The sequence below is a fragment of the Mercenaria mercenaria genome, chromosome 17, assembly GCF_021730395.1.
Source record: "Mercenaria mercenaria strain notata chromosome 17, MADL_Memer_1, whole genome shotgun sequence".
Taxonomy (NCBI): domain Eukaryota; kingdom Metazoa; phylum Mollusca; class Bivalvia; order Venerida; family Veneridae; genus Mercenaria; species Mercenaria mercenaria.
This window is the reverse complement of record NC_069377.1, coordinates 46,981,653-46,994,324: the sequence shown is the minus strand read 5'-3', so window position 1 is coordinate 46,994,324 and position 12,672 is coordinate 46,981,653. Positions and strand designations below refer to the sequence as shown.

Sequence of the window (12,672 nt, the reverse complement as noted above, 5' to 3'; positions counted from 1 at the left end):
TAACCACTGGCAAAGAAAATAAAAAAAAAGAGTTGAAATAATTATGGGGTACAAGTACATGTGTACTTATAAAGCAATACATTTGTGCTAGTGGCATGTATAGATAGATGTAAGAATAAAAATGACAATTTAATTTGCAAAAAATTTAAACATGTTACTACATTAAGGAAAAAAACCTTTCCCAAGGCGACACAGTTTAAAAGTCGTTTATGGAAATATGTATCAACCAGAAATTTCTTTCCTTTCTACCACTGGGCAAATCAATGGTGCTAGTAGCAACACTGAACATACTTCACAAAAACCGATCTTTGATCCAGTTTTTTGCATTTAATCACCAAACGCCTTGCTGAAATCGATGGAGAATAGATCAGATGCTGGCCTGCGACAAAATGTTCTACTTGGTCATCTATCATGTGAATAATTATGTTTCATAGATTAGCACTCTTAGTCTCGGTAGATCATACAGAATAGTGTATCTAATAAAATGAAAAGGAAATGTTGGATGCAGTATGTTCAGTGAGCTGACAAAGAATACAGGTTAGTGTGATAGGACGGTAGTGACGATAGTTAGATGGATCACTCTGAAGTCCTTTCTTGTACATAGGGGCAACGTATCCTTTGGTCCAATCTGAGGGCAGGATATCAGAGTATAAAGAGATTTTTATATAAACAATCAGGACAGGAGCTATTTGAAAAAAAAGAGTTCTTTAAGGTATTATCAGGACCAGCAGTTTAATGTTCTTTTTCTTTTTAAATTTGATAAGAATCTGAGAATGTATTTTAGACTAATAGGTATTTACACAAGAACAAAAAGTCAAAATATAAGAACAAGAAATCAGAATGTAGCTACTTGAGAAAGTCACAATATACTCATGCTTAATACTACAACTTTAAATGTACACTGATAACAAGTGTGGATGAAATAGATTACTTCAGTAATATATGTTCATGCTTATAAAAAAATCTGTAAATCTGTAAAAAGATCCTTTGGAAGCAAAGAATGCAACCAAGAAGAATAATAGCAGACTCGGTTTGAATGAATCTGTTCATGAGAGGTAATGAAATGTACAACGCCTCTCACGCCCCCCTAGCACCGGCATAAAGTTACAAATGTACTTGAAGATATTTACAACAGTACTAGTATTTTTGCCTCTATCAAAGATACTTCTATACCACAATTATAAGTATGATTTGTTGAAGATCATAAAATGTTATGATCAATATTTGAAGAGATCCTATCTAAGTTTAAACGACTAAACAAGCACACGGATGCAATATAGGAATAGCCGCGTCCTATGAAAGAAGTCCCACTTTAAAAGAACCTCTAATAATTTATCAGTGTCTGACTTGTTCGTATGCCGTGTTTCGGTCGACCCGTACATGGACTTCTTTTTGTCATTATTGCTATTTGATAGATCTATATGTCGTATCATTGTTGCCATGTCATTATGAAGATATGAATACAGAACGCCGAAGATTTGTGCTCTAACTAGCTTTAATAATTAGCATCTGATTCTTTGTTATACCAAAGAGTAACTTTTAACCTTTCATGAACATACTCAGTCATACACGTCTATTATTATGCTGCTTGATTGCATTCTATTCTTCAAAAGGATATTTTCACATATTTTATTATATGTGAATGGAATACAACTCTTCGTGCGTTTCTTGAGATCAGATTTATACCAGTTCGGTCTGTGTATTTGTCACACAGTCAAGCAACTAAATTTCCGAATATGAATGTGTCGTACGCAGAGACGAGAGCTTTACCGCGCAATATTAAACAGTTTTGTTTATATTTAAATTATTGGGACTCTCTGGATACATTAGGCATAGCTCACTCCAACTTGGAATCAGGGCAATAGAAATAGCGGAAAAACCACTGGTCTATGCTTCAAAAGGATCTTTTCACAGATTTTATTAACTATCACAACAGGAGTCTTTATGTACCATGTGGCGACTGTAAAAAGTCTCCCCGTACGTATTTTCTGGTCCTTTTGGTATCACGAGCTGGTGCTAGGTGGCATGAGGAGTATTGCATATTTCATTATCTCTCAAGAACAAACTCAGTAAAACAAAGTCTGTTATTAATTTCCTTGGTTGCGTTATACGATTGAAATGTATGCAACCGTCCGTGCCATCTATCTCCGGATTGAAGTCTAATTCTTCTAAACTTCCTCCTGCTCCTGGTAGAGATTTACACCACGGCTACAGAATAAAGGTAAGTGACGTGTACCATTGTTATTTGGGACATTTGCGTACTTCTAAACTTGTATAGACTTTATTCTGTTGATAAATATGCAATGTAAGTTCGCGAGATGATGTTCAGTTTGCTGTATCTAGTATTTTGATTTTTCTGGTTGTATAGTCACTATAGTTGGATGATGATTCTATTCAACACCGTATTTAATTTACTTTTATATGTTAAATCTTGATGTAGTTCATTGATGTAGTTCATTGTGATATAATATGAAATGTTCTGGTATAATATGAAATGTTATCATTTAATGCTAAATTCATTATTTGATACCTCTGGAGAAGTGATGTTTTAAACAAGTAGATATAACATGATACATTGCATGTATGTGGTGTTGGCTTATAGGTCTTATTAAATGTAAATAAATTTTACTACTTTATAATTTTGCTTTAAGTGCCTATTTGGGTACTATGTAGTGCCTGTATAAATTGTGATTTATATGTGTTATTCCTAAAGTTAAATTTTAACATATTGTTTTCAACTAATTGCCTTAATTACCCTCTTTAAATATGCTTATCTTGTCATTTCAAATCGGATCTGAGTAATATTTTGATTTTTACGATATTTAGCTGTGGCAACTTTTTTCTATTTTCCTAGTCACATCGTACAGTCGTTTTAGCTCATCAGAGCACAAATCAGTCCGCCGGTCTGTCTGCCTGTCAACGTGTTATTTAAAAAAAAATCAAAGTCTCCTCTTATACCATGCGTTGCAAGCCAATGAAACTTGACTTACAAGCACAAAATTAAAGAAATTCATTTCACACAGAGCTCTTGTTGTCAACGTAATGAAAAGGAAATTTTTTTTAAAAAAATCTTATTTTCAGAAGCAACTGGCCATATTTCAAAAAACAAAATCTCAGATTTGCTCCTTAAATTACCATCCACCAAGATTGTTCAAATAAACAATCAATGACCCTCAGATTAAACGGATTCGTCAATAAAAATCGAAGCCCCGGGGGAGAGAGGGTGGAGGTAACTTTTTCTACATTACTTTTATGTTGGAAACGTGAAAAATCTTCTTGTAGGGCACTGCTGTCCATCAAATTTTATGATATTTCACGCAAATATACGTTATCTATAGGGTAATCCTTTAGAAGGATTGTTCAACTTATTACGATATGCACCAAAACAAAACAAAACAAAACAAAAAATTCTAAAACAGTTCATGTCTACTCCACTTGCACGAAATGGTTGCTGGGTGTGCTAGCTTTACCTATATGACTCTAAATCTTCTCGGAATATGCAGGCCAACTTTGAAAGTAATTCGTTAAATATTTCTTGCATGCCTTTAATGGCAAAACTATTTACCTATTTGAGATATAATCTAGGTCCAACGTGACCTTCAATTCTTTAGGGATCAGCATGTTCCTAAAACAATTTATGCTGTAATTGGTCAATTCTTACAATTCGATGTCATGCACTTGTGATTTATATAGCCGATAAAAAACTCATCCGAGCATATACTTTTTTTTGTAGAAAGTCTTGAGAACTATGAAAACCATACTGTCTATATTTTATCATAGTATTACCTGCGGATCCCGGTTACTTGTAATTCCTGTTTTAAACTACTGAGTTTGTTTCATAACATCTTTGTATATACCTTTTCCGTCGATTAAACAACTTCCTTTACAATCTTTTAAATATTTTATCTGGAGCAAAAAATGTCCATCTTCTTTCAATGTTATTTGTAAAAGCTGAAATATATCTTAAGTACTATTGTGGAGTTTAGGACAGGTGCATGTTTGCATTTGTTTGTCTTAAAATAGCTCTTGGACTTCTGCTTTGTGCTTTGCAAAATCTGGTGAAAAATAAATTTCTTGTATCTGCGGCACGAGTTACGGCCAGTTTATGTTGCAGATATTAGCCATGGTTTTAACCAAATTCTTACGCCCAGTAAATAAATAGTTCTCCGATTAGTATAAGCAAAACAAAGACAGAATATATTACAATAAAATTGATAGTCGTGATCGTCGTTTGATACTAAAAATAGTGAATACATATAGTTATTTTATAGTTGAAGCTGATATTCTGCGAAATATAATGACCAACAGGGTGAAAAAGAAGTCCGCCGAATGTGATGATCCGGGTTCTTAAAATAACTTCCGGTGTGCATTTTGGATGAGATTTAGGTAAATTTTGTAATTTTTATCTGAGAAATGAGAACTGAAATATGTTTAGAATGGCAAATAGGTTTCTTAAATCGTAGCTTTCTTTTATATTTGCATCTTGAATTTGGATTTCCTTGTCCAACATCCGTTTTCCGGTGGAATTTTTAACTTCCGCTTCCTCCAAAATGTAAACAAAAGTGTCCAAATTAGATTATGTCTGTTTTTATTTGTTGCGATTGTTTATTCCAACAAAATCATCTTAAATCCTGTAGCATATAAGAGTGTCGAAAATATGCTTTCTTCCTTTTTGCTGTCGCAGGTCCGATTATTGGTGAGAATGAAATTAAACTTGATCGCGAAATTGTATTACATTTTCATAAATTTGGAACAGTGGTAAACATGCGCCAATTTTTACAATAAATACAGTACCTCAGTGAGATAAGATTGATCAGAAAAAAATGTAACAGTATGCCCAAATAGTAAAATTTTACCAGTTATTCCAAGAGAATGATTTTTGAAGTGTCTAGGTTACGAAACTGTAACTCTAGAATTGGAAGCACATGGCTAGGTGCCTGGTAAAGTAAAGGATTTGTCACAGCGTGAGAAAAATGTGCAGTCAGTCCAGGGCTCAAACCCGCTAACAGGGCGAGTACGTCCCAGGATTGGCAACTTAAAAAAAAACTCACATTTTCAAAGAACTGATTACACAAGTTTGTTTTGATGCAGGTGCAATAGCGTGCGAGTGTTGAAATTTTCACATAACTAGGTGGAACACAGTTTTCAGCAATTGTTTATTTTTATTTCTATACAAATGGCAATGCATTTTCTAAGGGGGACAACTTTTTCAGAATATTTTAAGTATGGGGGACAGTACGGAGACATGTAATGGTCAGTTAAAATATTGGTAAACGATGTTGTTCGTTTATCAAAAACTTCTGTGTGTTGGTGATATACTCCTAAACCTTAAGTTTGTGTTGCAAACATCTTAAAAATTATTTAACCTTAGTCATAAAACTATGTTACAGCGGCAGGAGGGGGGCATCTATGTCCCATGGACACACATCTAGTTTTACCAGAAGGGGAAGGGGGCACAGGCCTGTGAATTTTGGGGGTTGGGGCATGGGTCAGGAAAAGCTCGCTCGTATTTGGGCAAAGGGGAAAAATAATGATGTAGTCAATTTTTGGGGAAAAACTGCATGAGTTAAAAGATGAAATTTTCTGCGGGGAAGGGGGCCTAATTAACGGCCCCTATTATAGAAGGAAAATAAAGCCCCTGACATATGATATATCTGTAAAAGACACAGTAAATGGTATTTGTGCTTGAACATGAGCGAGTCATATTTGTGTAGGAATGAACCTGTTTGACAAAATAGGCAGTAAATGATTTCCGTGAAGGAATGAAGCTAGCCCCTTTTGCACTTAATTAGAAAAACCCCTGTACACAGATCATATTTTCAGGCCATGGTATTTTGAAATAGATTTCAACTTTTCTCATTTTCAAAGTATTTTCGTCAAGTAGATCTATTTCAAAAGAGTGTATTAATTGTTTCTTTAACTGAAAAACTAAATTGTGATACTTATTAAAATTGCAGGATGATCTTCTAGTTGAAACTTTTCAGTATACTATATTTTCAGGTGGTTAATAACTCCTTAACAGATGAATAATGTCCCTGGTAGACTTAGGGAAACGCCTTCTTGATGCAGCTAAACGTGGTGAAACAGATGAAGTTAGAACTCTGATGTCAAATGGCGCACCTTTCACCACTGACTGGGTACTAGATTCTTTTATTTGACGATGATAGCCTGTGTTTAATATCACCCTTGAGTACAGGTCATAACTATAAAACCTGCTCATAAAGACCACTGCTGTGAAATCGTTAATAGTATAGGGGGACTAATCTCTGTAAATTGTGGGTTGCTTCATTAATATTGGTGGGGGGACTATTCTTAGTAGATTTCATGCTTGCATCAGTCCAAGAAATTAAAATTTAAAATTCTAACAAACAAAATTTCCAAATTTATTTTCTCGTCAAAATTTGAAATCCACAAAAATTTAAAACAGTCATTTTGGCCCATACTCCAAATAGCTGTGCCAATGAAGTCATATATTTTTACTATATTTTCTCTTATTAAGCCATAAGTATTGTAAATTTATCTATGTTGAGAGACCATTGTCCACAAGTACCACTTCATTTCCCAAGGATGGTCCTAACAGACAAGTTTGAAAGTAGCTTCATGCCTTCATACCCAGTAACATGACTGTCGATCCCACTGACTGATATATAGACTTTGTAGTTTATAGAGCTATTTACTTGTAACATTTAAACTATGTTGTGAAGATTTTATGTTAGTAATTACTGGTATATATCAACATTTTAATGAATGAATTAATGGAATTATGTTTTACAGTTGGGAACATCACCCTTACATTTCTCAGCACAATATGGCCATGTAGGTACAGCTGAAGTTCTTCTACGAGCTGGAATAAGTCGTGATGCCCGAACCAAGGTAGATCGCACACCATTACATGTGGCAGCACAAGAGGGACATGTAGATATAGTGAACATTTTGCTTCAACATGCAGCAGATATAGATGCAAAAGACATGGTATATTTATTGAAAGACATAACTTTTCAAAAGTATATTTTAAAAAAAGTAGTTTGTACTTTTACAGGGTTATTGTTGTGTATTGAAATATGTCAGTGTCCTAATTTTATACAGAAAATAGTTTAAGAGTTGGGTACTTTTAGTGAGTGTACATCTTGCATTTGAGATTCTTAACTGTCGTTTATATTGGATGATTATAGGAAACTTACAACACATAACTTCTTAGTTAAAAGAAACAGGTTCAAAAATCAAAAACTTTTAGGATTGTTGGTTGTCTGTCATCTGTCGCCAGTGTTGGTCGTCCCCAGGGTTCTTTAAAGTACACCTCTTCATAAACCGTGAAGCCAGTTTCAACTAAACCTCACAAGAATGTTCCTTAGGTGGTCACCTTTTAGAGACAGATTCCTTCAAATATAGATCACACATTACCTGCCTGTATTCAGTGGAAAATTTAAAAATGTTTTTATTAGAAAACAATGGCCTTATTTCATAATAATTTCAGAACTATTTTTCTTGCATGACCCTTTACCAAAACTGTTGAAGTGTTCAAGCAAGCTGCAGAACTGATGTGAGCTAAAAAAGAAGAATATTGAATTAACACCCATTGTAGCATTTAATATTGTAGCTCCTATTTTCCAGCTGAAGATGACACCGTTGCACTGGGCTACAGAAAAGGGACACCTTGATGTTATAGAAGTTCTGTTAAAGTCAGGGGCAGATATGACATGTGAGAATAAATTTGAGAAAACCCCTCTGGATATAGCGATAATGAATGGACGGCCAGACATTGTACAAACGATACAAATGGCACAGGTATATACAAATTTGAGAAACCATAAATATTTTTAACAGATGAATCATGGTTTCACTGTGTCATAAACATTCGTAACTTCTGCCTCCATATACATTGTAGTTCAAACATTCCTGTATATTTCATATAACTTCTGCTTCCAAACAATTATACCACTGTATTTTACATGCAAATGAAAACTACAAAACAGTAATTTCCTTAATCCCTAAGCTACTAATTATACACATAATCCATTTCGAGATTTAAAAATTAAAGGAAAAAAGTGGTGTAATACTACAAATAATTTTACGACAGTATAAGGGATGAGACTTCAGTACAAGAATATGTACTGGTAGGAAATCACAACACCTAGTAATAGGCATCTGGTAGAAATTACACATTAATTTAACAGAGTAACTCAATGAATGTAAATGTACATGGTTTTGAACTGCAATATTAGGTTTTACAAGTGGTGTATCCATGTTAACAGATAATTTTGGATAAAAAATCCTGAATGTTGACATCTTGGCCATAGTTGAAAATTTCTTGACATTAAAATCCTACATGTACTGGTACCTGTACACTTCTGCAATTTCAACCTCTCTAATGACTGTCCTTTTCCAGAACAAGTTCAGATTTATTCGAAGAACATGTAGAGCTATTGTGCTCGCCCTTTTTCCTGTGGCATTGTCCATGCCCCAGTGGTTCAAGTTTTTGTATGTTTGTACCCATCAGTGATAATGGATTGAAACGTCACACACTTGTTCCCTGTGAGGATCTCAAATACATGTTTCAAAACCTGATTATGCTTGTACAATGTTATGCCCTTTTTAGCTCATCTGATTTTTTGAAAAAAATGATGAGTTTTGTCATCACTTGAACGTCGTCGTGTTGCCTGGTCTTTTAGTTTTATGTTTACGTGTCAGCTTTTTCCTAACTATCCACCAGTATTGATTTAAAACTTGCAGCACTTGTTCACCATCAAAGTGACTCTGCTACAGCAGTACATTATTTACTCATCTGCTTTTTTGTAACAATCAAGGCCCTTTTGACTTAGAAAATATCAGATTTCTTGGTAAGTTTTTTGTCAGGTCAACTTTTCTCCTAAACTATTAAAGCCATTGCTTTGAAACTTGCAACACTTGTTCACCGTCATAAGTTGACTCTGTACAGCAAGATTCATAACTCCATCCTGCTTTTTGCGGATTATGGTCCTTTTGTTTTAACTTAGAAAATTGATTTCTTGGTGAAGGTTTGTGTTTAGGTCATCTTTTTCTCTTAAAAACTATCAAGCTAAAATATGCTTTTAAAACACTTGTTCACAGTCAAAAGTGACTATTTACGCAAGAGACATAACTCCATCCTGCTTTTTGCAAGAATACGGCCCCTTTTGGACTTAGAAAATATCAGATTTCTTGGTTAAGTTTTGTGTTAAGGATAACTTTTCTCCTATACGGTCAAAGCTATTGCTTTAAAACTTGGATCAGTTTTTCGCCATTAAAAGCTTACTCTGCACAGCAAGTACCATAACTCTACTGTCTACATTGCTTTTTGCAAGAATTATGGTCCCTTTTGGACTTAGATAATCATGGGTAGGAACAAGCTTTCATTATACAGAGGAAAAAAGTCGTCGAGCATCTTCACCTGCAAGGCGGCGGTCTTGTTTAGACTTAGCAGTTTTGATGCCCCCCGATGGGAGGCATATTAGTTTTCAACTGTCCATCTGTTCGTTAGTTCGTTCGTCACAACGTTAACTTTTTGCATGAAGGCACTTTACTCGCGAACCACTTCACCCAGGACCTTCAAACTTCACATGCTGATAGTACTTATTGAGTACACCACCCCTACTTACTTTGGGGTCACCAGGTTAGAGGTCACCAGGTCAAAGGTCAAGGTGCTTTGGGGGCATTTGTCACCATTAGTGACAGCTCTTGTTTGTTTTAAGATTTGTATGTGAGCTTATATCTTTTGTAGCATCATAAAGGGAGAAAGTTCTATGACCCTTATGTTTTAGTCAAATTGTTGCCCCTTTTATACTTAACTTTCTTATGTCACAAGGCTTTTGAATAGTTGAGTGTTGCTGTCCTCCTACAGCTCCTGTTTGTAATTACAGCATACAGCAATTACAAATCTTGAACCACAAGAGACAGTTACCGTGGAAACCTCAGAAGTAGATGGACCAGATACTATAATAGATGGCTCGGACCAAATAACAATTGAAGGCCATCCTAATCTTCACTCAGACAATGAGGATAGCAACACACTCACACTGGCAAGGCAGTTTTGATTGTAAAAATGTTTCCTCCAAAGGTTGTGCTTTAATTTCACACATGTTGTAGTTTTGAAACAACCTGTGAATCGATTATATTCAAACTTGACAACTATGTTGGTTTCATTAATACACAGAAGTAAAACAAATATATCTATAGCCCATTGATTAACACTACTGTGAGTTAGTGTTGAGAGTGATAACTTTACATTGTAAGTTAGCTATCTCTAGGTGAGAACTTGTTTTGCCACAGAGATTGAAAAAAAATCAGTAAAACTATAGCTTAGTACTGTATAACATTTGAATGACTTTCTCCAAAATTTTCTACCTCCCTATTCCATGAATAAATCATTGTTAACTTTTTCAGGTGTTTACACAAGTCCGGGGGATGTCTGATGTTGAAACCAAGCAAGTGCTGCAAAGTCGCAGAAGCTTGTGTGAGGCTTCACAACTTCTGTATTGATAGACAGATACCACTGAATGAAGATTTGGCAGAACGTGACACCAGTGATGACATTTCTGTATGCCAGCTGCCACCATCAAGGTCTGGCTCGGAGAAAAGGTCACGGCTGGTCCGATTATTTCAATGAAATCATTTATTTGGATTTGCTGTAAATGTGTTTTTTTAACATCATTTTTGGCATTTACCGAAATAATAATGTAGACCAAGGAATTTATTGTTGCTTTTTTATGACATTTTTTCCTGAAGAAGAACAGCTGACTTTTGTGCCCCCCCATCGAAGGAGTGGTATATTTTTTACAGATGGCTGTCAGTCTGTCTGTTGGTATGTAGACCAATCAGTTTCCGGATGATAAATTCAAGAACGCTTGGGCCTAGGATCATGAAAGTTGATGTGAAGTTGATCATGACCAGCAGAGGTCCAAAAGGTCAAGGTCACATTGAGCCAGAACAGTAAAGCTTTTGTTTTGCTTACAGTGAGCAAAATAATTTCTGTTCCAAGGGGGGGCATTCCTGTTAGACGAGTTCTTGTATTTAAAAGCCAGCCATACTTAAAAGAGGTACATTTTGTACTGTATATGGTTTATACCTGTCATCTGTAGAATCTCTAGACTTGATTTCCCCCTAGTTATCAATGAAGCAAACGTTTTAATTTCCCAAAACAATGATTCATAAAAGCCAAGTTAGAACTTATTGTCAATACAGACTCAGTTTCCTATATGACCAAATACCGTTTTGTTCTCGGAAAAATTCGAATAATTGAACAAATAGAGGATATTAACACAAGTGTCTTTTCATAATGGTTTATTGATAATAAAACTAACATTTGACAGCAGTTAGGATAATTTTAACAAATTTATTGAAGCAATTCATTATGAAATTATACAATAAATTATTCATATTACTACAACAACAAAGAAAATAAAACTCGGGGAAAATTACAGTGAAATGTGTAAAAGTCCTGATATTTCAAATGTAAATAATACACATTAAGGGTGTATTTGACAAAAAAAAGCTTGTAAGACAATATACTCCACTGAAATTAATATTAGATTTGTGTATGCACAAATCATATAAAAATTAATATAGAATATTACACAGTGTCTTTTCTATTGAATTTAAATTAAACGAGTTGAATAAAATGATAAAATGCGGGGCTATGCCAGCATTTTATCAATTTTATTAAACGAGTTTAATATATTAAATGTGGAAAGTCACAAATGTAATATTCTTTTTATCACATGTAAGCCTTTCTTGTCGAAACATCAAAAAATCGACTTTCTTTTACTATATAAACAAGACAATTTGACCGACATAGCCTATACTATAAATGACGTCGACGTCAAAGCTTTATTACACTAGGGTATTATCATTTTTATTTAATGGCTTTATTACACTCCAGTTATAAATGTGGCCCTCTATAGTGTTAAAAAGCTTTTACTTTGATTTGACCCCGAGACCTAGTTTTGACCCCACATGACAAAGATTCTAACTTGACCTAAAGATCATCAAGATTAACATTCTGACTAAGTTTCAAGAAGATACAGTCAAAAAATGTGGCCTCTAAAGTTTTAAAAAAAGCTTTCCTTTATTTGACCCTGTGACCTATTTTTAGACCCCACATGACTAAGATTCAAACCTGCCCCAAAGGTCATCAAGATTAACATTCCACTAAGTTTCACGAAGATACATCATAAATGTGGCCTCTAGTGTTAACGGGTTTTCCTTGAATGACCTAGTGACCTAGTTTTTGACCCCACCTGACCCAGATTTAAAACCTGACCTATAATAAGGAAAGATTAACATTCTGCCCAAAAGTTTCATAATGATACAGTCGCAAATGTGGCCTCTACAGTGTAAACAAGTTTTTCCTTTGATCTGCCCTGGTGACCTATTTTTTAAAACCGGATAACCCAATATCAAACTCGTCCTAGACTTTATTGACGGTAACATTCTGACAAGTTTTATTAAGATTTGGCCCAAATTGTGACATCTAGAGTGTTAAACAACCCTTTTTCCTTTGATTTGATTTAGTGACCTAGTTTCTGAGTCCAGATAACCCAATATAAACTCATCCAAGATTTTATGAGCGTAACATGTGACCAAGTTTCTTTAAAAATTTTGGGCCAAAATTGTGACCTTTGGGGGTGTTAACAAACTTTCCTTTGATTTGACCAGGTG

General features: G+C 34.7%; 1 protein-coding gene across 1 annotated transcript; it reads left to right on the top strand.

Moving 5' to 3' along the window:
* Positions 1-4,229: 4,229 nt before the first annotated feature.
* On the top strand, positions 4,230-10,621 carry LOC128550000 (GA-binding protein subunit beta-1-like). Its single transcript, XM_053527820.1, has 6 exons — positions 4,230-4,386; positions 6,001-6,137; positions 6,775-6,972; positions 7,612-7,785; positions 9,876-10,039; positions 10,399-10,621. The coding sequence occupies exons 2-6, from the start codon at positions 6,030-6,032 to the stop codon at positions 10,619-10,621; spliced, it is 867 nt and encodes a 288-aa protein (XP_053383795.1). The 5' UTR covers positions 4,230-4,386; positions 6,001-6,029.
* Positions 10,622-12,672: the final 2,051 nt, after the last annotated feature.